At 43.5% G+C, this 25,749-nt stretch overlaps 1 protein-coding gene across 5 annotated transcripts in view; it reads left to right on the forward strand.

Moving 5' to 3' along the window:
• PPP1R13B (protein phosphatase 1 regulatory subunit 13B) overlaps positions 1-25,749 on the forward strand; it is a 2,314,431-nt gene that overhangs the window by 1,706,279 nt on the left and 582,403 nt on the right. For 3 of the 5 annotated variants that reach the window (XM_044074501.1, XM_044074499.1, XM_044074500.1), the window contains exon 10: positions 10,314-10,457. The exons of the other annotated variants lie outside the window; for them this stretch is intronic. In XM_044074501.1, the coding sequence (XP_043930436.1) occupies positions 10,314-10,457 (144 nt within the window). The remainder of the gene's footprint in view (positions 1-10,313; positions 10,458-25,749) is intronic. 5 annotated transcript variants of the gene reach the window in all.

The raw sequence follows: 25,749 nt of genomic DNA on the forward strand, positions 1-25,749 counted from the left end.
AGTTTCCTCTCAGTTTTGCCTACATAAAATGCAGGACAAAGTTGGCATAGTGCAAGGTACACAACAAAACTAGAGTTACAGTTGTTTCTCCGTCTCAGTGTAAAGTGTAAATCATTAACACTAAACCTGTTAGATTCCAACATATATGAACAATAGTTACAAGTTTGGCACTTATACATGCCAGGAGTCCTCACTGTTGTATTCTTAGATTCACAATAGTCCTTAAGGTTCTTACCCCTCCTGTATGTTACTAAGGGAGCACTACCTACACTGCTTGCAACTTGATGATCGCTTCTGAAAAGTACCCAATTCTTCAACAAAATTCTAACACACCTAGCACTATCTAAATTGTAAGTAGTTATGAAAGATGTAGGTAATTCATTCACTACTTGGTCTTGTGTACCGTTAAGTATTGAATTAGATGGTGAATCAGGTAGTTCACTTGTAGTGTTAGGTGTAACCACATTTCTGTTAAGAAGTGGGGTATAAAAAAGAGATTGGCGTTTCAACGACACTTCGTCAATAATTTCATTGACTAAAACTTCGGGATACCCTCGTGCTAGGAACATACTTTTCATATATTCACATTCGTTAAAAAATTCACTGTAAACTGTAATTATCCGGGCTGCTCGGACCAGTTGGCCCTTGACAATGGCTCGTTTTTGATGACGTGGATGACAGCTAGAGTAGTGAAGCATAGAATTGCAATAAGTGCTTTTCCTATGAATTTTGGCCGTATACATACCAACAGTATCATCCTTAGATAATAAAATGTCTAGGTATGCTATCGAATTACAGTCAAATGAATGCGTAAATTTTAAGAAGTGGGTAGATGAATTTAGATATTCAACCAAACTATTACCAATTACCGCATCCCCATCAATTAGAATGAAGATGTCGTCAAGGAAACGTGTGTAAAATACAATGTTGTCTTTAAAGACACAGTTTTGCATGACATAGAGATGTTCCCAATAGGCCATAACCATGTTCGCCACGCTGGCCCCACAAGGGGACCCCATGGCTATACCTATTTTTTGAAGGAAAAGTTCCCCTTCACACATGAAAAAATTGTTGGCAAGAATGGTACTTAAAAGTTCCTCAACTAGCAAACATTCGTCAGGAGGGCAACCTTGCAGTTTAAGAACCTCATTGCTCCACTCAATTGCTATATTATGAGGGATACACATATATAAATCCTTGACATCTATCGTCAAGAAATTGTAACCAGAATTGTAGTCTATCTTATTGATGTTACTCAAAAAAACTTTATTAAAATGAATGAAATCAGAATTTGTAAGCCTGATAAAGGGGGCGGTGTGGTTATCTTTGACAATGCAGATTATTCACACAGAATGAATAATGTGTTAAACTCCCCCTCATACACCACTAGTTCAATTTCAGAACTTAACAGTGCATATAGTTTAATCAGGAATGTTATAGAAGACCTTTACTTAGAGGGCAGAATTACCCAAGCTGTGTACAACTTTATGTCTATTTCCCATCCAAGAGTTCCTTGCCTATTTGGTATACCGAAAATCCACAAAAACGTGGCAAATCCTCCAATGCGCCCGTTAGTGGACAGCAGAGGTTCTTTACCATATGCATGTGCCAAGGTTGTAGACTTTATTCTACAAAAATACCTGGCTAGTATTAAACAAATATGCAAGGACTCTTGGACTTTTTTGAGTAACATCAATAAGATAGACTACAATTCTGGTTACAATTTCTTGACGATAGATGTCAAGGATTTATATACGTGTATCCCTCATAATATAGCAATTGAGTGGAGCAATGAGGTTCTTAAACTGCAAGGTTGCCCTCCTGACGAATGTTTGCTAGTTGAGGAACTTTTAAGTACCATTCTTGCCAACAATTTTTTCATGTTTGAAGGGGAACTTTTCCTTCAAAAAATAGGTATAGCCATGGGGTCCCCTTGTGGGGCCAGCGTGGCGAACATGGTTATGGCCTATTGGGAACATCTCTATGTCATGCAAAACTGTGTCTTTAAAGACAACATTGTATTTTACACACGTTTCCTTGACGACATCTTCATTCTAATTGATGGGGATGCGGTAATTGGTAATAGTTTGGTTGAATATCTAAATTCATCTACCCACTTCTTAAAATTTACGCATTCATTTGTCTGTAATTCGATAGCATACCTAGACATTTTATTATCTAAGGATGATACTGTTGGTATGTATACGGCCAAAATTCATAGGAAAAGCACTTATTGCAATTCTATGCTTCACTACTCTAGCTGTCATCCACGTCATCAAAAACGAGCCATTGTCAAGGGCCAACTGGTCCGAGCGGCCCGGATAATTACAGTTGACAGTGAATTTTTTAACGAATGTGAATATATGAAAAGTATGTTCCTAGCACGAGGGTATCCCGAAGTTTTAGTCAATGAAATTATTGACGTGTCGTTGAAACGCCAATCTCTTTTATACCCCACTTCTTAACAGAAATGTGGTTACACCTAACACTACAAGTGAACTACCTGATTCACCATCTAATTCAATACTTAACGGTACACAAGACCAAGTAGCGAATGAATTACCTACATCTTTCATAACTACTTACAATTTAGATAGTGCTAGGTGTGTTAGAATTTTGTTGAAGAATTGGGTACTTTTCAGAAGCGATCATCAAGTTGCAAGCAGTGTAGGTAGTGCTCCCTTAGTAACATACAGGAGGGGTAAGAACCTTAAGGACTATTGTGAATCTAAGAATACAACAGTGAGGACTCCTGGCATGTTTAAGTGCCAAACTTGTAACTATTGTTCATATATGTTGGAATCTAACAGGTTTAGTGTTAATGATTTACACTTTACACTGAGACGGAGAAACAACTGTAACTCTAGTTTTGTTGTGTACCTTGCACTATGCCAACTTTGTCCTGCATTTTATGTAGGCAAAACTGAGAGGAAACTTCGTAACCGTGTATATGAACATTTATATGCAATCAGGAAAGGTAAAATGGTAAATGCACTGGCTAAACATGTGGCTCACTTTTCTAATCATAGATTTAAGTTCCTAGCCATAGACCAGGTCCAAAGAGATGTTAGAGGTGGTCCTGATGCACTGAAACTAGAAGAATTAGAGTTAGGCTGGCAAATTAGACTTAATGCCTATAACTTGCCAGGTCTAAATGAAGGGTGTGTCATCAGTAGCATTTTAAAATTGAGAAGTTTAAAACGCTAAAATCTTTTGTATAAACACATATATACTTTATATTTGTGTTTATGTAAACATGATAGGTTTAAACTTTATATATTAAGTTTATAATATTTTACATTTAGTTTAGGAGGAGGTGTTGATTGTTTTATTCCACTGTTTATTGTTTCAAACATTGTTTTAAATACTGTTTCTTTAAAATTGAGTGTTGTAACTAAATCCATTCTGATTGGATAGACTTGTGTATTTAATGTACCTGTTGTGTTTTTAAAAATGTCTGATGAAGTTTATGTTTGTGCCATAAACAAAAAGCGCTTCACAAAATATTTCGAGTGTGCCTCTTCATTCTGCTCTTTGGATTTACTAGTTTGTCGTTTGTGCTTTTTCAGTTTGTTCCTGCACCCATAAAATGAAAGAATAAATTAAAAAAATGCCTTGGCTTATGGCTTGTGACTCCACAGTAGCTTTACCTTCTGGCAGGCTACAGGACCACTCGCCTTCTTACCTCCAGGTTCCCTGGTGTAGTCGTAGTACCACAACTATGCATGCCACAAGGGTCAGACTCATACTACTGGCCTGTATCACTGCCTGCTGCAGGTAAGGGAGAACCAAACTCTTTACATGCAAGGAAAGTCAGGGTCAGAATCTGTTGCCATTATTGATACTTTCATCCTATAGGATTCTCCCACTAGTGTAGTGTATGTCAAAAAGCGACCAAATGCCTACCAAGATGATAAGACAGAAGTCTTTGCCTGGTTTTCACCTGAGATGATCGCTATGGCTAAGTCCATTGATTAAGCAGCTGATTGTAGGATGCATGCCTGGCTTATGAGTAATGCCAGCACTTCCACAGATCTGCTAAGGGTCCTTTTTTGAAAGGGATTCTATATTTGAGGACTCTGACCTATCTGAGTTGGTCAGTCAGGTTCCTCTGATGATGAATAAGTGCAGGTACCCAAACAGATATTTTCTTTTTCCCAGATGTTGACTAAATTTAGAGATGTACTCAGCTGGGAGCTGCCCCACTATTAACAGGATTTATGATCTCTTGGAGGATGAGACCTCAGACTTTGAGACCTTTCCTCCATTAATCCCAGAGTTAGAGGATGTCTTCAAGAAAGCTTTATAGCTACCATCTGTTTATTGAGGCTTTGCCTAAGAATGCCTCGGTGTCACCAGATACTTTTGGTAATAAAAAGACCATGTCTTCTTCTAACCCAGTCTCTCAAAATAAATTAGGCAAGTGGCTAGTTAAAGTGTTTTATGTCTATGTGGAAGTTTGTGTTGAGATGCATGTGTAGTTTAAAAGAGTTTGCTGCATCACTTCCTGCAGAGCAAAAGATCTGTGTTAAAGATATTGCCCCCCAATATTTCTCAGGTGTCAGAACATGTGTTAAAGAGTGCCTTAGAGTGGTCTGATACTATTTCTAGAAATACAGCATTGTCAGTGGTGATTAGGAGGTACTCTTGTTTTTACTTCCATAATTTTTCTGATGAGTTAAAAATGAGATTTTGAAGGCTTCTCTTGTGTCCAGTTGCGTGTTTGGTACAGTACGTAATCAGATCCTTAAACACTTGGATGACAGAGGTAAATTGATGCAGTGAGTGTAGAAAATATTTCATATTCCCAAAGTTACCCTCCTCTTTAAGCAAGGTAACATTTGGCGGTCTAACAATCAGAAGTCCAAGCCGAACAAGAACCATGGCATTAAAAGGAAATGTCAGGAAGACAACTCTATCAAGCCAAACAAGAAAGGTTCCATTCTTAAAAAGCATACCCCTAGTCCCAGCTAGTGACTATGCTGAGGCCCAGCACCTATCTTTATCAGGTTCCCCATTGGGTGCTCATGTCTATGAAGTTAGCTCTTAACAAGGTGGCCTGACCATCCGTGGTTTCCAACAAATGGCTGCTAAACATTGTTGGCAGGGTTACAGATGGGAGTGGAAAGACCACCTGCCTCCTTTTGGGGGTGTGGGGAGTCACCCTCATCTTCCAGAGCAGCCTTTGTTATTCCGTCCTATTCTCCAGCAAATGCTAGACTCGGGGGTCATATAACTGGTCCCTCCTTCAGAAAGATTGAGAAGTTTCTAATTCAGAATTTTCTTGGTTCCCAAAACAATGCAGTTGTGGAGACTGGTGTTGGACCTTTCATTTTTGAATACATTTTTCTGGGTCCCAACTTTCAGGATGCTCACCCTGCAGACAGTGTTTCCTCTGTTACAAGACAACTGCTTCATGGTGACCCAGGACTTGAAGGATGCCTGTCATCATATTGCCATTGCTCATTGCTTCCGGACTTATCGGAGATTTGTTGTCAGGTTTGCCCTGTCAGTTTTCTGTATTGCCCTTTGAGCTATCCACTGCACTGGAAGTGTTCACCGAATGCCTTGCTCTAGTAGTGGCTCACTGTCAGACTCTAGGTATTCACATGTTTCCATACCTGGATGACTTGGTGATCTGTGCACAGTCTGTGTCCTGGTGTTTGGAATCGCTAGAGAAGGTCTCAACCTTACTGTCCCATCTGGGGTTCAAGTTGAACCTCTGAAAGTCATGTCTGACACCCTCACAAAGAATCATCTTTCTGGGATGCTTGGTCAACTGCAACAAGAGAATTGCCCTGTTCTACCAGATGGTGTTTTTGGAATTCTTGAAGAAGAGTGTCATTTTGCCAAGAGAATTCCTAAAACTTCTTAGACTGACTGCGTCCATGATTCTCATGAAATTCAGTGGTATGTCTGAAATTGTTGGACCCAGCATATTCATTCCCTGGAGTCCCAGTTACCAGTGCTGCCGTCCCTCATCAGATGAGAATTAGAGTAGTGGAGAGAACAGTTGTGTATCAGACCAGATCTTCATTTCTCCCGTGTTGTTAGTACAGTCTTTCCACACAGATTCATCCAACTTTGCCTGGGGAACTGTATCAGTGGGATGCAAGTGTAAAGTGTAAACCACTTGAGGGCCTAAGGACACATGAAAGCACATCAATATCAAGGAGACATTGGCAGCCATTTATTCACTTCTTGAAAGTACTCCAGCACCTTTGGAGTCTGGATCCTCTTCTCCTGGTTACAGACAACAATACAGTGATGCAGTACCTCACCAAACAAGCAGGTATAAGGTACCCTGTGTGCCGGTGGCATTGATCACCTGGAGGTAGGCTTCTCAATATTCTCCGACTCTTCAGGCTTCATAAATACTATCAGAGGAGATTGTTGTGGCAGACTGATTAAGCAGATCCTTGGCAGACCCACATGAGTGGAAGCTCAAGGCTGTGGTGTTTCAGGATCTAGCCCAGATGTGGGGAATGCCTCAAATAGATCTCTTCACCTCCTTTCGTAACAGACAGCTGGAGAAATTCTGTTCCAGACATCCTTGAAGCCACGCTTGGAGGACAGATGTATTCTCATCACTTGGATGCTAATGTTTCAGTATGAGTTTCCACCCTTTCCACTGATTCACAAGGTACTCCTGAAAGTTCAAAGGCCATAGATCATTGTGGTGATCCTCTATTTGCCCAGGCAGCCTTCGGTCCTCCCTGTTAGTAGTAATGACTGAAGACAATTGCCACAAACTTCCTCACACACTGGATGCTCACACAGTCTTGGGGTGACTAGTGCACCCCAATTTGGAGAAACTTCAGTTGGGAGCCTGAATTATTCAATCGATTCCATTTAGGCACTTGTTTCATGAGGATGTGCAGCAGGTGTTAAAGGTCGGAAAACCCGCCACTTGAGTTTACAAGTGAATGAGGTTTACTAAATGTTGTGTAAATGGAAGCAGAGGGTCTACTGAGGTTAATACCCCTATGGTCTTAAAATAATTGTATGAACTACTTCACGATGGCTTATTGTGCATCCATTAAAGTGCATTTAGTGGCCATCTCTGCTCGTCTCCAACAGATCCTATTCTTTCTTTCCTCTCTTTTGTAAAACAGTTCATGAAAGGAGTACTGCATATGAGACGACCTCCCAAGCAAATTCCTCCCTTGCTCAATCTTGGGACCTAAATTATGTTCTTTAAAAATTTTCCTTAACACCTTTTGAACTGGCAGCATACCTCTCAACCTCTTACAGCAAGAAATCTGGACAAAGCCATGAATAAAAGTGGAACAAAGGCCCAAAAATAGGGACAATTTTTAAGTATTGCTGTTACAAACTTAGAAAATTGATAGAATAACAGGTTTTGCTTTAGCATGAATTTTCTGAAGGGTACGAAGTCTGAGGCTCAAATGTCTGTCATTATTCTCTAACTTTAATCTTTAATGGTTTGCCACAAACTGGCCAGAAAACCACAATTTTATGAAAAACGGACCAAAAGCATGAGAGAAAAATCTGAACATTCTGCGAAAATCTGTACAGCTGAGAGGTATCTATCTGGCAGCTGACACTGATCTCAAGTTCTTAACATGGAAAATTGCTTTGCCCATTGCTCTTAACATCTGTAAAGCATGTTCTGAGCTGCAGGCTGTCATGGTGGGACAACCTTACTTGATTTTCCACAAGGATAGGATTGTGTTGTGCACTAATTCTTCTTTCATGCTGAAAGTGGTCTCAGAATTCACTCGTCAGTCTATTAATCTCCCTGTGTTCTTTCCAGAACGTAAGAATAAGGGAGAAAAGATATTTCATACCTTGGCTGTGCATAGGCAGCTCAGTTAACTACCTTGACAGAATAAAGCCCTTTAGGAAGGCTGAAAGGATTTTTGTTTCCTTTCCTGGGGCAAAGAAAAGTCATCCTGTCTCTAAGCAATTCATTGCATGTTGGTTGTTCTCTGGTATTGTTTTTTGTTACACCCACAATGGCTAGGCATATCCAGGCAAGATAAAGATGTATTCCACCAGGGTCTTTTCCCCTTTTGTGGCATATTGGAAAAGAGTAGACTCAAAGTATTCTAGACTCAGCCGTTTGGTCTTCTGTCAGTACCTTTATGATGCAGTACAAACAGGATGCTTTTTCTAGATCCTGAGCAGGCTTCGCAAGGACTGTTCTCCTGGGGACTCTTGACCCATTATCCTTCCTCCTCCAGGGTTGTGTAAGCTTAGGAAATCTACCAAGTTGCCAGTAAGGCAGTGTGTTTGTTGAACATATAATTGTGCAAGTTCTGCTTACCTGTAACAGTAGGTGTTCATAGAACAGACTGCCTTACTAGCAGTATCCTCACACTCTTCCCCCTGTTGTTTGGTATGTATACTTGGCTGTTGGAGTTGCTGTTGTGTTTTGGCTCAGCAGCCTTTTTTGTTGTGTGTGTTGGGGGTGGTGGTGGTTGGTTTGGGACAGTATGTGCTCGCAAAGCTTATGTTTCCATCTGTTCTTCATGTTAGACTCTAGAAAACTGAAAGTGTCTTGTCTGTGAGTGTGAAAGGCTGCCCTGGTCATGCCAGGTGATTGGTCTTTCACCTTCAAAGACATGTATTGGGAGGAGTCCTGAGCTGTGACTGACTGCCAGAGGGGAGGGTAGCAGGGCACTGCTACCCATGTGCCAGTAAGGCAGTGTGTTCTCTGAACATCTACTGTTATAGGTAAATGGAACTTGCGCAACTGTACTTTGTGACACGCAGTCTGTTATATTTTAGAATGGTATTAGACATGATTTGTGAAACACAGAAGAGAGAAGTATAGCCTCTGTTTTCTTTATAAGAGGGAGCTGTATTTCATATGAGCGTATGTTGAGATAGCAGAAAGGTGACTAACAGTTTAGGCTAGCACCACTTTACATAGTGGGCTTGCACATTTAGCATTTCTTTAGTGCCATTCTTTGTCTGCCCTGGATTTTTAGCTTTTTTCAGTCCTTTTCTAGCATAAAAGTATTACAGGGTTCTCCCCACCAACCCCTTAGGTTAGAGGGATGAAGTCCTGACTTCTCCCCAGGCAACTGAAGACTGATAAAAACAAAATAAGCAAGCCTCGGAGTACTTCCCAAACTGTTGAAACACAAATATAGTGCTTGAATCGAACCAATCAGCATCAAAAAATATAAATGCAGTGCAGCAAAGGATAAATCCAAAAAGAATTTAATTGAAGCGCTTTTCGTCTGCTACTAATGGCAAACTTCTTCAGAATCAGAAGATGTTCGGTTAACAGCACGAGAGCTGGAGGGACTAGGCTGTAGAAGGGTGGGAATGAGTGGGTGATGCCAGTTCATCAAACTGTGCTGACCGTGGTGGCTTGACTCACTGTGTTGATGATGCATGCTGGAGTGCAGGTGAGTATTGAGCAGCAAGGAGCCTGGCATCCTCATGCTTCAATGTACCCCACTTCCTCAGGGGAATTTGGCATGTGTAATAGTATACAGTTGCTGGTAGTGAGAATTAGGGGTATAAACACCACCAAACTCTCACCTGTAGGGCGAAGGAATGGGTTAGCAAGCTTTGGAAGGAACAGTGCTCCAGGGGGAGACCTGATGGTTATTGAGGGTGGTGGGGGCTCAAAAAAAAAAATTCCTGAAACAACCCAGTTGCAAGACATAAATTGAGCATACAGGCTGAGTCAAAGTTTCTGATATTTTATTACAACTCTGTAGAAATACACTGTCCTTAAGTGGTGATTGCCCCCTGGTCCCCTCTAAGTCCTATGGTGTGTAATGTTAAGTACATGACAAATGTGACCTAATTAAGAAAGTAGTATCAGTAGCACATACTGTGCAATGAATTGTAGTCTTAAATCAAATGCAAATGCTGAATTGTGTTTTGACTTAGAAGAGAGTAACATTGACATTCTCTTATTAAACCTGAACTTGGTAATTCTCCAGCCACCAAAGACATTTTTTTCACACCCAAAGATTGTAAGTGACTTGTTTTTTAAGTAACAAATAGTGAAGCAGAGGCAGTGCTTGCAAGAAAGGAGAACAGAGCTTCATTAAAAATGAATCAGCTGAACCAGATAAGTATTCTTCTGTTTTGGAGTACTTGCTAGCCATAACTTTTGACACCGTGTTGGACCGTGACTGTTTCTCTGTTTTTATTCAGTTTTGCATGTTTCGTATTTCTGTTCTTCAGTTTTTTATATTCTGATTTGTTTCATCTTGCATACTGTGTTTTTCATCTTAATGATGTTCTGTATCATTCTCTTAATGTATTTTGCTGTGCTGGCTCTGTGTGTCCATCTGTACGTGGGTGATTTCCTGCTGAGACAGACAGTGAGTGTGTGAAAAAATCTCCAGGCACCTGGAAGATTTCTGATTTAGACATCATAGTGGATCCTGTCATACCATCTCCCACTTCCTTTCTGAACTTTCCTGCCACCCGTCTGGTATCATCTGTCTCTGATACGGCACACTGTGAGTCTATAAAAATGGATCTTTTTTTGCTAAATTTGTCACTGCTAGGCTGGTACTTAAATAAAACTTTATGTTAAAGTAAGCGTATTACATTATAATGTTTTTAAACTTAGACTGTTCATCAGGTTTAGGAAGAAACTGCATCTTAATGTTTGTTAGTGGTTAAGATAAGCACACTGGTAACTGCTCATTATCTAACATATTTTTTGATTTGGAATTAGCGTCTTTTTTGTATTTTCATATAAACAGATCTGTTTGCTTTAATATATATGGATTCAAGTGAATGGCCTTATAATTATTGCAGTATCAAAACTGCTTTGGAGAGGGTTCAGTGGCACTAAACAGTGTTTATTTGTCATTTTGTAGGTTGCTTGGAAAATTTGTAAAATGTTAGCTTAACCCTTTAAATGGTGGTTGAATTTTAAGCTTTCCACTGAAATAATCCAAAAACAGTCACTAAATTATGTATTACCGTTTTTACTAAAGTAATATTCCAGATGTTTTAAAAACAATTTATGTAGCTTTTTGGACTACATGAGCTTTTCATGTAGCTCCGATGTTTGTTGCTGGAATAGTGCTTCACAATTGGAGCTCATACCAAACAAGAGAGCCTAGTGGATTCAGAAACACTCGTACACTGAGTTGCTGCACATAATTTTGCTGTGTTGGTTAGCATTTTACAGAGCAACTCAGTTGTGATTAACATATGTCCTTTCTGAATCCCAGCATCTGAAGAAGTTGTAAGTCTTTACAATAAGTTGTAAATCATCTTGTGCAAACTCCATCTTTGAAGGCAGAGTGCCTGTAAAAGTAATGTAACTGAGCTGTTGATGTAGTGATTAATGCTGCTTCTTTGCAGCACTTTGTCTTCATGTCTGTTCTCAACTCTGGTTCTTTCTTTGTGGAGTCTACAGGTCATTTCTTTGTCCTCACAGGTTTTTGCCTGATGCTGCATTTTTCTCTCATGTCCTAAAGATGTGCTTGCTGTATGTGAACTGGCAATCCTGTAGGTTGTTTGGAAGTGTGTGAGTCTGCACCCTGTGATGGGCTGGCATCCCATTTAATATTTGTCTGTCTTGCTGCTGCTGAATGCCAGGTTATAACTTCCTCAGAGCCCTAAATTGTATTGAGTTGGGTAATCACTGAGTGAAAGTGTGTTTTAGAATGAGATGTAAATATAAAACAGTGAAACAATTATTGCAGCTACTTTCAAAGAAAGTAGTTGGTGTTTCATACTGTTGACTATAACAAGAACAGAAGTAAGTTTTTTTTTTGTTTGTTTTTCTTCTTCTTCTCCTGAGGGAGCCTCCTGCATCATCTCTACCCTCACATTTCTAAATATACTAACTCCAAGATTGCACAACCTTGGGTTTAAGGAGAAGACTTTCTTATCCCTCTTCTGCGATCCGAATCTTTCAGATAGCCTTATTTCAGTGTACCATGGAAATCACTGACTAGTTTAGTTACTGTTTTGAAACAGCAACATTCAATGTACAGCAAAAAAATAATATTTGTATAAAAGAAACTCTTATAGTGGAGTTAAAAATAGGCATGGCTGCAGTCATGAGAAATTAAAATTGTTTCATTATAAGTAATTACACTTAAGATGTTTAATGGAAGTAAACGTTTAATCTTTTCTAGTGCATGAACAAATAACGTTATAGCTAGCAGTAATGTGTGAATTGGGTGCATATAAAGGTAACAATTTAGTCTTACCAGTAGCTTCTGTTAAGATGAATTCATTAATTTTCTGATACCACGTTATCCTTTTCCGGCTCATTGAGGAGCCAGAGTCCATTCCAGCAGCAAGGGTGTAAAGCAGAGAACCAGTCCATTGCAGGAAGCTTGTACCCAGTGACTAATGCCCATACCTGTTCACATTTTGGTGGATCACCTTTTCACCTGCTCACATCTTTGGGAAGTGGGAATACACTAGAGCATCCAGAGGTAACCCACACCAACACAGTTAGGGATTGCAGACTGCTGCATATAAATACAGAGAAGAAAGCACTGTGATGCAGCAGTGCTAACCACTTCACTCCTGTTAAGATGATTTACACTTTGTAGTGAAGGAATGCTTCTCGAATGAAACAGGTAATCTCAGAAAGTCTTAATGTCTGAAAATGTAAATATCGGCTTTCATTATGTCTGTACTGGTCCATTAAAAGGTATTTTTTCACTTGAGTTATTCCTAAGAGCAACAGCATCTACTACTGAATATCACACTAATGGGAATTGTTACAATTGTTGTCCCCCTTAGATGTAATTGGCATTTGCATTTTTTTCTTGTGTATTGCCATTATCATTATCATGATACTTTCCAAAAAGTAAAAAATAAAATATAGATGTAATGGGATCCTATCTCGCCTACATTCATAACTGATGGGTTCGGATCGGCTCCGACTCGGCCAACTAGTATACTAGAACGAAGTCTCTTATTGGCTGGGCTACCCTCTATCCCAGGATGCACCACACCTGCTTCCCCAGATCTCGTTTGCCGCTTTATCAAGCTAGACGTGGTCTCGACTTGGCTGGAGCTAAGTGTATTTTCTTCTTTTTTCTGGTCTTTTGACCTGGGGTTTCCTCATAAATTCAATCAACAGCTGTTTTAACAGCTATTCTTAAGTTTGTGTATTGTTTAGAGTGTTATTGGCATTTTTGGTATCTGTTGGTACTTCGGGCAAGGCCCGTTTAAGTTAGAGGGCCTTTGCCCTTCTTAGTGGAGTGAGTGTGTTGTCTGTTTTATTCCTTATTCTTCTTCGGGTAAAGCCCGTTTAAGTTAGAGGGCTTTTGCCCGTTGTTGTGTTCCCTTTGTTGTTCTCCTTGTGAGGTAAATCTTGTGTTCAGAGGGCTCGCGCCCTATTCTCGCGCTTTAAAGTTTTTGGTGAAGTACTGCTTTTTGTGTGGCAGTTAGATTGTTCCACTAGTGAAAATGTCTAAGGAGCAGAAATCTGGTTTTAAAAAGTGCACTAAGTGCAATTATAAAATGTCTATCACGGATAGTCATGCCATTTGCGTTTATTGTTTAGGGCCAAAGCTTTTGCAAGAGACATGTAGTGTGTGCCATGCCTTTTCCGCTAGGGTTCTTCAAGAATGTAAAAATAAATTAATCCTGAAGGGCCTTATTTAAGCCCTCCTTTGAGGAAGCTTTGGCTTCATCTTCTGCTACTGCTTCTAAAAAGAAAAGGTCGTCGCTCCGACCAGTCCGTCGGAGCCGACTACTAAGAAGCATAAGTCGACCTCTTCTTCCTCGGCTCCACTGACTTCGGAGCTGAGGGTCGAAGGGTCTGCCTCGATGCCTCTTTCCTCGGCTCCATTAGTTTCGGAGCCGCAGGTTGGAGCATCGAGAGGCGAATCACCTCCCTCGGTTCCATTGGTCTCGGAGCCGATGGAGGTGTGCAGCTCAGACTCTTCCCCCTCGGCTCCGAAAGCTCCTTCGGCGCTGATCCTTATTCATACTGTCTCGGATCTGGCGCCGATAGTGTTGGAGCCCTTTCAGAGCCGGTCCCCTACCTTGTCGGAGCCGAGAGAGAAGTCTTCTCGGCCCCTTTCTATTTCCTCTAGATCCTCCAAATTATCTGACTCGGATTTGGATAGAGTTATTCAGAGGCTTTTCCAGTCTCCGGTTTTCGCAAAAATGGTCTCGGCTCCAGCCCATTCGGCCCCGGAGCCAATCAACCCCTCGAAGCTTTCCATTCCTCCTCCAACTCCCTCGGAGCCGTTGGAGTCGGTGATGGTGGAGCAAGGCGGAGCCGTACAGTCGGAACCGAGACCCCTTCGGAGTTTATCGGTTCCGACCATTGTTCCTACCCTGTCCTCGGGTTCGGGGTTTGGTACCGGGACTTCCTTAGCCGGGGCCGAGGGGAACATCTTGGAGCTAGGTGCCTAGTCTTCCCCACGGAGCATCGGCTGCGGGGATTCCTAGTGCCGTCGTGGTCTCTTGGCCAGTGACCTCCATGGAGTCTGGAGGTCCTGCCTTTGAGGCCATGAGGAGCGCGCTGGCCATGTCCTTGCCGGCTCAGCAGGTTTCCATCTCACCATCCCTAGACCTAGAGACTGGTGCTTCTGGCATACTGCAGTCCCATGACAGTGGGGTCCCAGGGCCTGAGGATACCCCCGTGGGGGGTTCCCTTCTTCCGGGGGTTCCGTCCGAAACCGCTTCGGATGAGCCTCCATGGAAGAAATTGTGCAAGAGGAAGCACGTGGACTCCCAAGATGAGTCTGTCACATCTGACACTGACCTCGATGATGCGGAGGGGTCCCCAAAATCATCTTCGGATGATGTCTCTTTCTCGGATATCCTTGAGATTCTGAGACAGAGAGGAGATTGGCAGGCCAAAACCCCTTCCGCTGAGGAGTCAGTCATCCTCAAGGCCTTCGGGGCCCAGCCCTCCGCCTCCTGGGTGTCTCCACCCTTCGATGAGTTACTTGATTTAATTTCTCGAAGGGCTTGGGAGCACCCTGACTCTGTGGAACCGGTGCCTGCAAGACCTAACAAATTCCTGTCAGCTCCCCCTCAAAAGGAATTTTTAACGAAAGGAGTTCCTGTAGATGCGATGGTGGTGGCATCTGCCACACAGCAGGACGTGGCAGAGGCTTCAACGTCTATCCGCCCTCCTAATAAGGATTCCAGGAGCATGGATAGGTACGGGAAGCGTACCCTTTCCTCAGCGGCCTTTACCTTACGGTCGCTGAATTACCTGTGTCATTTTACTAGGCTCCAAAGGGACCTCCTTAAAGAGCTAGGTGAGTCCCTCACAGGTAATCTACCTGAGGCGTTAGCCCACACTGTTGGCACCCAGATGACTACCTTATCATCCATTGTGAACTCGTCCATGAGGCTCATCTCGTATGCGGCCGAGGGGGCGAGTAGAGCAGCGGGAACAGGCGTGGCCCTTAGGAGACACGCCTGGTTACGCTTGTGTTCCTTTGCGGAGGCTTTCAAGTCTTCCTTCGCTGACGCCCCTTTTGATGGGTCCTCTTTGTTTGGACCCAAGGTGAAGGACACACTGACTCGGTGCGAGCAGGAGGGCAAGACCTTGACTGCCGTTGGGGCCCGTTTTTCCACTCCCTCTAGGCCTTACCCCAAGGCCCAGAGAGGAGGGAAAATGTGGTTCAGGAAAACTCAGAGGTCTTTCCCTACTCCACCCAGTGATCCCCCTCTAGAAGCAGGGGGGGGGGGAATTCGGGAAGACGCCGTCCCAGAGGCGGCGGAGGCCCCCGTAACTCTGGAGACCGCGATTCCTTTCGTGGTTCCTCCTACGCTCACTGTCCCTGAGTTGGTGCCCGACTGTGCAGCTCCGGAGCCAGTCGGGGGTCATTTTGCGGAACACCCACAGGCTTGGGAAGCTATTACCAGCGACCATTGGGTGCTCCGGATTATTGCCGGAGGCTATCTCATTCCCTTTATCAAGCCCCCCCCCTTCCCTTCAGGGAAATCCCGGACGTGCCACCCAGTCAGCGGGATCAAGCAGCAATAGAGGTTTCAAAGCTGCTAGAAAAAGGTGTCATCCAGCCTGTCCCCGCCAACCAGATCGGATCAGGAACTTACTCAAGACTATTTTTGGTGCCAAAAAAGACAGGGGACTTCAGGCCCATTTTGGACCTCAGTTCATTGAATCGCTTTGTGAAAAAGTCCAAATTCCGAATGGTCACTCTTCAGTCCATTCTCCCACTATTGGAGAAGGATGTCTGGATGTGCTCCATAGATCTCAAGGACGCTTACTATCACATTCTGATAAGTCAAGAGTCCAGGAGTCATTTACGCTTCCGCCTGGGAGACAGTCATTTCCAGTTTCGAGCACTGCCCTTTGGTCTCACCACAGCCCCAGGGTGTTCACCAAGTGTCTGGCAGTGGTGACTGCTCACCTGAGAAGTCTAGGATTCCAAGTGTTTCCATATCTAGACGACTGGCTCCTTACTGCCACCTCCAAGCATCTACTAATTCAGTCGCTCATGGCCACAGTCAGCTTGGGCGTTCCTAGGAATCACTTTCAACTGGGAAAAATCTGTGCTACAGCCATCTCAGCGTATTACCTTTATAGGCGCAGAGTTAGACACAAGAAGGATGCGCGCCTTCTTACCGGCAGAAAGGATTCAGGTTTTGCAGAATCAAGTTCGATCCTGCCTCCCCCTATCAAGAGCTCCGGCCAATCTGATTCTGCAGGTATTGGGGTCGATGGCATCAACTATTCTCCTAGTCCCCTTAGCCAGACTGCACATGCGAGTGCTGCAATGGCTACTTTCGGTTCAATGGTCGTATCAGGAACTCCCCTTGAACCACTTGGTTATGATTACGGAAAGTTGCCGTCGAGATCTGCGTTGGTGTCTCCTCCGATCCAATCTCGACCAGGGGCGACCTTTTATCCTTCATTCCCCCGTTACCACTGTGACCACGGACACCTCCCAGATAGGGTGGGGGGGGTCATTATCTGGACAGGTCTGTCCAAGGCACATGGCAACCCCAGGAAGCTCATTTACACATCAATATCCTGGAAATGAGAGCGGTGCTACTGGTACTACAAGCTCTCCATCACGCTCTCCCGCAAGGTCTGATTGCTATCCTATCCAACAACATGTCAGTAGTTTGGTATATAAACAAGCAAGGCGGGACCAGGTCGTACCCACTGTGCAGAGAAGCCATGAGACTTTGGCACTGGGCGGTAGCTACCAACCGCTTCCTAATGGCAACGCACATCCCGGGGAAATCCAATGTGATTGCGGACAGACTAAGCAGGACTATCCTGTTACCCCCAGTGGTCCCTCAACCAAAGAGTGGCTGCAAAAATCTTCGCCAAATGGGGTCTCCCTTGCTGCGATTTGTTTGCCAGCCCCCACAATGCGAAGTGCAGAGAGTTCTTCACTCTGACTCGCTCTCAGGGACAGATTCCCAGGGACGCTCTAACCCACATTTGGCCCCCCGGTCTCCTTTATGCCTTCCATCCGGTTCCCCTCCTGCTGAGGGTGATACAGAAGGCAATTTACCTGGAGAGCGACATGATTTTGATTGCCCCGAACTGGCCTCGTCAGGTTTGGTTCCCCTTCCTTCGGAGGTATGCGGTGGAAGGTCCATGGTTTCTGGACCCGGTGCCAGACCTGTTGACTCATCAGTCAGGACAGTCTCACCCATCTCTCAGGTCCTTGAGGTTGGCTGCTTGGTTACTCCACTTCCATCCTTAGTCAGGGACAGTTCCCTCTCTCCGGAGGTTATCCACATTTTGCCCTCTTCTCACAAACCTTCCACTATCAAACTGTATTCCAGCAAATGGAAGAGGTTTGCCCTTTGGGCACAGCGACGAGGTATAGACCCTCTTACTGCCCCAGTACCGGAGGTCTTAAATTTCCTGGCCTCTCTTTCAGTTGGGCTCTTCAGTTTCCACGATTAAGGTTCAGCTAGCGGCCATCTCTAATTTTCATGTTTCTTTTGAACCTTCATTAATGGCAAACAAGCTTTGCAAGGCTTTCCTTAAAGGAGCGTGGCTCCTTAGGCCCCCGATATCTCATCCTGTGCCCCCTTGGGACCTAAATATGGTCCTGGCTGCCTTAACTGCCCGCCTTTGAACCAGCAGCTACCTGTGATATGAAATTCCTGTCTTGGAAGACCGCTTTTTTAGTGGCCATAACTTCGGCCAAGTGGGTTTCAGAGCTCCAGGCTCTTTGTTCTAATCCTCCTTATTTGATTTTTCACAAAGATAGAGTGTCCCTTAAATTAAATCCCTCTTTTTTACCAAAGGTAGCATCTTCTTTCTGCATTCAACAGTCCCTAGAGCTCCCTGTATTTTTTCCCAAATTCTCCAATAACGCAGAATATATCTTTCATCAGTTGGATGTCCATAGACAACTGCGTTTTTATTTAAACAGGACTACTCAGACGCAGAAGTCAAATCAACTGTTTGTGTCCTTTGCAGCAAACAGGTTGGGTCAACCAGTGGCTAAAACCTCCATAGCCAAATAGATTAAAGATTGCATCTGTTTCATTTATTCGCAGGCTGACAAAGAGCTTCCCTTTCCAGTCAGGGCTCATTCTACCAGGGCAATGGCTACTTCTGTAGCATTCCACTCCAAATTATCAATAGATGATATTTGTGCTGCGGCTACCTGGACTTCTCCGCACACTTTCATTTCTCATTACAAAATAGATGTGGCTTCTCGAGGCAGGGCTTCCTTTGGTTCCACAGTTCTCAGGAGTGTTTTCCAATGAGCCACCCGGGATTTAGGTGCTAGGGACGCTGTCCCATCAGTTATGAATGTAGGCGAGATAGGATCCCATTACATCTTTTAGTTATGTACTTACCATAACTTCGGATGTATGGGATCCATCTCGCCTACATTCATTAGTACCCACCCTCCTTCCCCCCTTCCGTTCGGATTTAGAGGAAATGTTGGTCCATTTGGAGATCTTCTTTTGAAGAACTTTAGTTGGTTGGAGTAACGGGTATTTTTCTGTGTTTGCATGTAAGTATGAAAGCGAACAAACAAGATCTGGGGAAGCAGGTGTGGTGCATCCTGGGATAGAGGGTAGCCCAGCCAATAAGAGACTTCGTTCTAGTATACTAGTTGGCCGAGTCGGAGCCGATGGATCAGCTCCGAACCCATCAGTTATGAATGTAGGCAAGATGGATCCCATGCATCCGAAGTTATGGTAAGTACATAACTAAAAGTTATTTACATGCATTACTTGTTAGCTTGTATTGTTGAAGTAAAGTCCAGGACAGTTATCAGTAATAGATTGCTTGCTGTGAGGACTGTACAGTAACATTTATTAATTGCAAATTGCAGGTCAGTTTTTACTGACTGCTAGGATCTCTCATCAGCTGTAGTATATGATTAATTTTCCATTAATTTTTGCTTATTGGTAGATGTCACTTATTGCACTTATCAGTCGAGGAAGATGCCCATTCTAAATGCTGTTCAAATGATGTTTCACAAGCAGTGGAAGATTTTGTTTCCAAGTGCATATAGCTTAAGTTTAAATGCCCCACAATGCTCTTACTTTTGGTGGAAGTTCTCCAGTTCTCTCTGAAGACAAGTTGTGTTGCAAATTATCTCAGTTCTGTAGAGTTTACACGTTGAATTAATGCTCTTTTATCCTAGTGCATGCATTTCATTCATTCGTTCGTTCATTCATTCGTTCATTCTCTGAGTCCCTACTTAATCCATTTCTGGGTAACAGGGGACCAAAAACCTTTCCTGGCACTCAGTGGGCAAAGGCAGAAGAAGTAATAGGAACAATACTAGGCAACAAGACCTCTCAACTGTCCCAATTTTGGAGGAGAATGCTCCTCTTTTCAGTTATGATTTACCTCTGCACAGGATGTCCCTATTTCCAGGCATGATTAACCTCTTCACGCAATTTTCTGAATTCCCACTCATCACTTGTGATTTTTGAAGCTGTCTAGTACTCAGGAAAAAAAAACACACTATATTGCCAGCATACTACTGGCAATAATAATTTAAAGATTCAGTACATACATCTTGTATATCCTTTTTTGTGAAGCAAAAAATAGTAGCTCAGGTACTACCTTGACAGAACAAAGCCTTTTAGGAAGGTTGAAAGGCTTTTTATCCCCTTTTGTGGAGCAAGGAAAGATGTACATGTCTGTAAACAATTCACTGCATATTGGTTGTCCTCTGGTATTGTTTTATTTTACACCTCCCACGGCAGTGCAAATCTAGGCAAGGTAAAGGCACATTTCACAAAAGCCTTTTCCTCTTCACTGGCATATTGGAAAGGAGTGGACTTTAGAAATATTCTGGAGGCAATAAATTGGTCCTCCAGCCATACTTTCACAAAGCACTGGATGCTTTTGTACGTCTAGAACAGGCTTCTTGAGGACCATTCTCCAAGGGCTCCTGGACCCTTATCCTTCCTGCTTGTAGGTTGGGTAAGCTTTAGGAATCTACCCATATGCCAGTGAAGGCAGTGTGTCTGTTTAATGTTACAGTTGCATATGTTCCGTTTACCTTTAACAGTAGATGTTCATAGAACACATTTTCTTGCTGGCAGTACCCTCCCACCACCACCACCCCTTTTGTTGGGTGTATATAGTTGGTTGTTGGAGTTGCTGTTCTGCTTTTTTGTTTCAGAAACCTTTTTTGTCATATGTGTGGAATTTGTTTTGGAACAGTGGCTGTTTACAAAGTTTGCGATCTAATGTTAATTTTCATTCATTCCTCAACAGTTGGGTTCGGATCTGATCCGACTTGTATGTTATTTTAGCTCATGGTTACAAAAAACTGTTGAGCATCTCCCTTACCCATAATGCACCAACCCCTGACATACCTCAGATCTCATTTGCCTCTTTCGTATTTGGATGTGGTCGCCTTGAGCGCTCAAGTGTTTAAGAATAGATATAAGTTTATTTCTTACTTTGTTGCTCCCTTTACCATTTAACAGATGTTCATCGTGTTACACTGCTGCAGTCATTACACTTGGGTTATCCTGCCGTCAGGCGGTTCCCCAATCGGCCTGAGTTCTAAAGTCTTAGTCCGGCGTCGGTTGCTGTCGCCTCCTCCCTGACGTCAGTGCGACAGGGGTATATAAGATGCAGACGTCGCCATTTTCTTCAGTCTTTCTTGCTGCGCGGTGCCCGAAGCAAAAGCAGTTCGCAAGTGCCGGTCGGCCATCTCCTGAGATTTTCATTCCGAATCCAGAACCGAAGTCTTCTACAAAGCTAAGTACCCCGTTGGGGAAACTTTTTCTTGCCTCAGACCGATGTCAGTAAAAGTTAATAACTGTATTTCTTGTGGGAAGCAAAGACCTCATAAGGATTTCCATTATTATTGTATCCCATGCCTAGGCCTTGACCACAACGTCACTGGTTGTCGGTTTTGTGCTAGGTTTAACAAGCGCACTATTAAACGTCGGTTTGATTTTGCCCAACATTATTTTGGTAGAAAATTCAATTATACCATGCCGTTGGAACTTCCGACGACCGGAATACACAAAAAGTGCAAAGACAAGGATAGGCATCCGAGGCCCAAAACTGACGACAAAGCCTCTTCTAGGCCAGTCGCTGGTTCTCCGGTTTTCAGTGAGGTGCCTTCGCAGCCCTTGACGACCGCTTCTGTAGAACCACAAGCCACCTCTGACTCCCACGTGGAGACGGCTGGGCCTTCGGATGCACAAGTTCTTCAGCATACCGAGACTAACCTTTCAGAGGGATCCGGAGTAGCTGGGCAACCCACAGCTACAGAGGGTGTCTTCAAACCTACTCAGTTAAGCATTAAACCCTCAGCTAAGTCTAAGCCTCCTTTAAAGTCAAAGAAACAAGTACAGCATTCTCCAGGACAGACCTCCATGCCTAAGAAACAAATGCTCAAAATGGCCGAAGATCTAATCACTCTGATCAGGGGGATCCATCCCCCTCCTGATAAAAGGCCTAGACAGGATGCAGATTATGACTCATCCGACCAGGTGTCCATCTGTTCTGATTCATCCTCAGACCTGGGATACTCTTTACCCCCTTATGAGGATTCTGATGCTGAGGAATCAATTCCATCAGCCTCACCGCCTGAGGGCTACTCCTTTGGGGAAACCCTACATACCATGAGGTAGCATTTCCACTGGGAAGGCCAGGATTACTCAGAATCCAAGAAAAGGCTCAGAGACTTCCTTTTATTACCTCAACACAGACCCCTTGCTATTCCGCCAGTGTTAGATATTGTGGATGATGTGTATACTGAATCCAGCTTAAATCCTGATTCCTTACCTCCAGCCCTCGTTAAACCTGACAGATACTACAGAGTCCCTGACTCACATAAATTTCTGTATAAAAGCCCTGTAGCTGACCCTAAAACTATTTCTCAGGGACCCAAAGGAGTTAAGGCCTCATCAGCCAAGAATCCAGTTCCCTCTGACAGAGATTCCAGAGCATTAGACAGATGGGGAAAGAAAGTATATACGTCTGCAACTTTAGCAATGAGAGCCTTAAATTGCCAGTTTCACATGCTAAAATATCAGCAATTTTTACTGTCTCAGTTAAAACAAAAAATGCTTCCAGATCAAATCCCCCAAATTTTAAAGAAATTCAGGATTTATTGCATGCAGCTGAACAAGCGGGAATGCATACTTTGCAATGTGGTTTTGATTCTCTAGAGGCCTCCTGCAGAGCAGCAGTTGCAGGCTCTGTCATTAGAAGACATGCTTGGTTAAAAGAACATACGTTACCAGATCATGTTAAAGCAAAATTATTGGATGCACCTTTGCAGCAGGATGTGTTATTTGGAGTTGAGGCAGAAGAGGTATTAAAGAAAATGGAGGATAAGGCAAAATCTATGCAAACGGTGAAGGATTTCTTACAGGTTCAGCCTCCTAGATTTAGCAGAAACTGGCCAACTAAGAATTGGTCCTTTCCAATTACAGACAGACCTCAAAGGGGAAGATACAGACGTCCAAGAGGTAGAGGTCACACACAAGGCCCTTACAGGCCTCGACAATGGGTTACATCAGGCCAGAAAGAAGGGAAAGACAGGCCCCAACCATATAAAAAGCAGCTGCAATGACTTCCCACTACAGCTGCCAAACAAATCCTTCTTGGCAGCCCCCTTGGGAGGAAAACTGGCACTCTTCTACCACAATTGGCAAATGATCACCAAAGACAAATGGGTTCTGAACATTGTATTTCAAGGTTACAGGTTCCACTTTCACACTCTACCAAGGTTAAAAGGAATGCCAAATCCGCCACCAAATGAATTGGCAGAGGCTCAAAAACAAATTACAGCACTCATGGATATGAGAGCTATTCAAAAGGTACCATCACAGGAGCAAGGACAAGGATTTTACTCGAGACTCTTTCTGGTACCCAGAAAGGACAAAGCCTGGAGGCCCATTCTGGATCTTTCATCTCTAAACACTTACCTGGATGTTCCGAAATTCAGAATGTTGACATTACAGCAGCTTCTTCCCATGCTGGGCAAGAAAGCTTGGCTCGTGACTTTGGACCTCAAAGAGGCATGCCTGCATGTCCCTATCAGACAAAATTGCAGAAGATACCTCAGATTCATAGCAGGTTCAATGCACTACCAGTTCTCTGCACTGCCCTTTGGCTTATCTACTGCACCCAGGGTCTTCTCAAAATGCCTGGCACCAGTAATTGCATTTTGCAGACAGAAAGGAATTCAAATGTATCCGTACTTGGGCGACTACCTGACTCAAGCAGAGAGCAAAGATATTCTTCTAAAGCATCTGGCGTTTGTAAAAAAGTTATTAAGTTGCCTGGGGTACACAGCAAACGAAAAAAAATCAAAGCTAGTGCCCTCACAAGAGATTATATTCCTGGGTGCCAGCTTGAACACAACGGCCCAGATGGCTTATCTCACACCAGACAAACAAGGACAATTGACTCAATACTTTCAATTGATGGCAACAAAGACCCAACTCCCTGCAAGAAAAATTCTGCAGGCCTTGGGTTACATGGCATCCTGCATACTACTAATTCCATATGCCAGACTGCATATGAGGAAAAATGGTACCTAAAGAATGTATGGTCTCAACACTGTCAAAGTTTGGAAACAGTTATACCACTAATCCCTTGCCTTCAACAGGAGTTTCAGTGGTGGGCTCAAGCTTGTCACCTCAACAAGGGACAGCCTTTTACACAACCCACAGCCAGGCAAACACTGACAACAGATGCATCGGATTACGCCTGGGGAGCACACATGGCAGGCAAATGTATTCAGGGCATGTGGCCCGCAGAACAAGGCATCTTCACATCAATCAAAAAGAGATGCTAGCTGTACAAAATGCGCTTATAGCTTTCAAGGACCTGCTACATCCAGGACAACCACTACTAAAGACAGACAACACCACAGTTATGTTGTACATAAACAAGCAAGGGGGGCACTCACTCCTACCCCCTATGCAGACAAGCTATGACCCTGTGGAGCACAGCTATAAACCTTCAAGTTCATCTGCAAGCACAATTCCTGCCAGGAGAGAAAAACACACTGGCAGACGACTTAAGCAGAAACATCATGGATCCCCACGAATGGGAGTTGAATCCACAAATATTCAGAATGATAACACAGAAATGGTGGAGCCCGGACATAGATCTGTTTGCATCCCCAATTAACTGCCAGCTACAAAAATTCTGCACAAGGAGTTACCATCCACAAGCATGGAAAGTGGATGCCCTCTCATTCAGCTGGGACAACCTACAAGTATACGCTTTCCCACCACTACCTCTCCTGCCAAAGGTACTCATAAAAGCCAGGCATTAAGAGCCAAAGATGATCCTGATTGCACCAGACTGGCCACGCCAGCACTGGTACCCAATCTTAAGGAGCTTAGCACAAGAACCACCCTGGATTTTGCCTCAAATCCCACATCTGCTGACTCAGCACAACAAACAAATACTACACAGCCAGCTAAAGACCTTAAACCTAGCTACATGGAAGATTCCTTAGTCAAGCAAGCAATGCCTCTCTCCAAAGCTGTTATGGATGTCATTCTGAAGGCCAGAAGGCCTAGTACCAGGAAAGCCTATTCGGATAAATGGAAGAGATTCTGTGCCTGGAACCAAGCTCACGGCCTTGACCCTCTTGTCCCAAACATTCCTCAGATACTACAATACTTAACTGAGATGCTGGACAAAAGGACTCTCCTTCTCATCCATCAAGATCCATGCTTCTGCCATCTCTGCTCATTACAACACGGATTCACCAATTTTCTCTAATCCTGTGTTAAAACAGTACCTCAGAAGGGCTAAAAACATAAGACCGCCCCGTAGAGCACCTACTCCAACTTGGGACCTCAACTTTGTTTTGGAGAAGCTAACTTTACCTCCTTTTGAGCCTGCCAACACAGCAGAATTGAAATGCATCTCTTGGAAAGCTGCTCTGCTCCTGGCAATAACATCAGCACGAAGAGTTTCAGAATTACAGGCACTAATGGCAGTGGAACCTTTCCTCATTTTCCACCAGGACAGGGTGTCTTTAAGAACTAACCCTACTTTTATGCCAAAGGTGGTATCCAGTGTGGCTCTAAACCAAACTATTCGCCTGCCAACTTTTTATCCTAAACCACAGAATAAAGGGGAGAGACTACTGCACTCTTTGGACATTCACAGGTAGTTACGCTTCTACTTGGACAAAACCAAAGCTTTCAGAAAATCTGAGCAGTTATTGGTAGCATATACTGCAGGAGCACAGGGAAAAGCCATTTCAAAACAGACTATTTCAAAATGGATAGGACATTGTATACGTTTCTGCTACACATACCATGGGATACTTGTACCTAGCAGCATTAGATCTCACTCCACCAGGGCAACAGCCACTTCAACTGCCTACCTCA

This window comes from Protopterus annectens, chromosome 6.part0, assembly GCF_019279795.1.
Source record: "Protopterus annectens isolate FY-2018-M chromosome 6.part0, PAN1.0, whole genome shotgun sequence".
In the NCBI taxonomy this organism is placed as follows: domain Eukaryota; kingdom Metazoa; phylum Chordata; order Ceratodontiformes; family Protopteridae; genus Protopterus; species Protopterus annectens.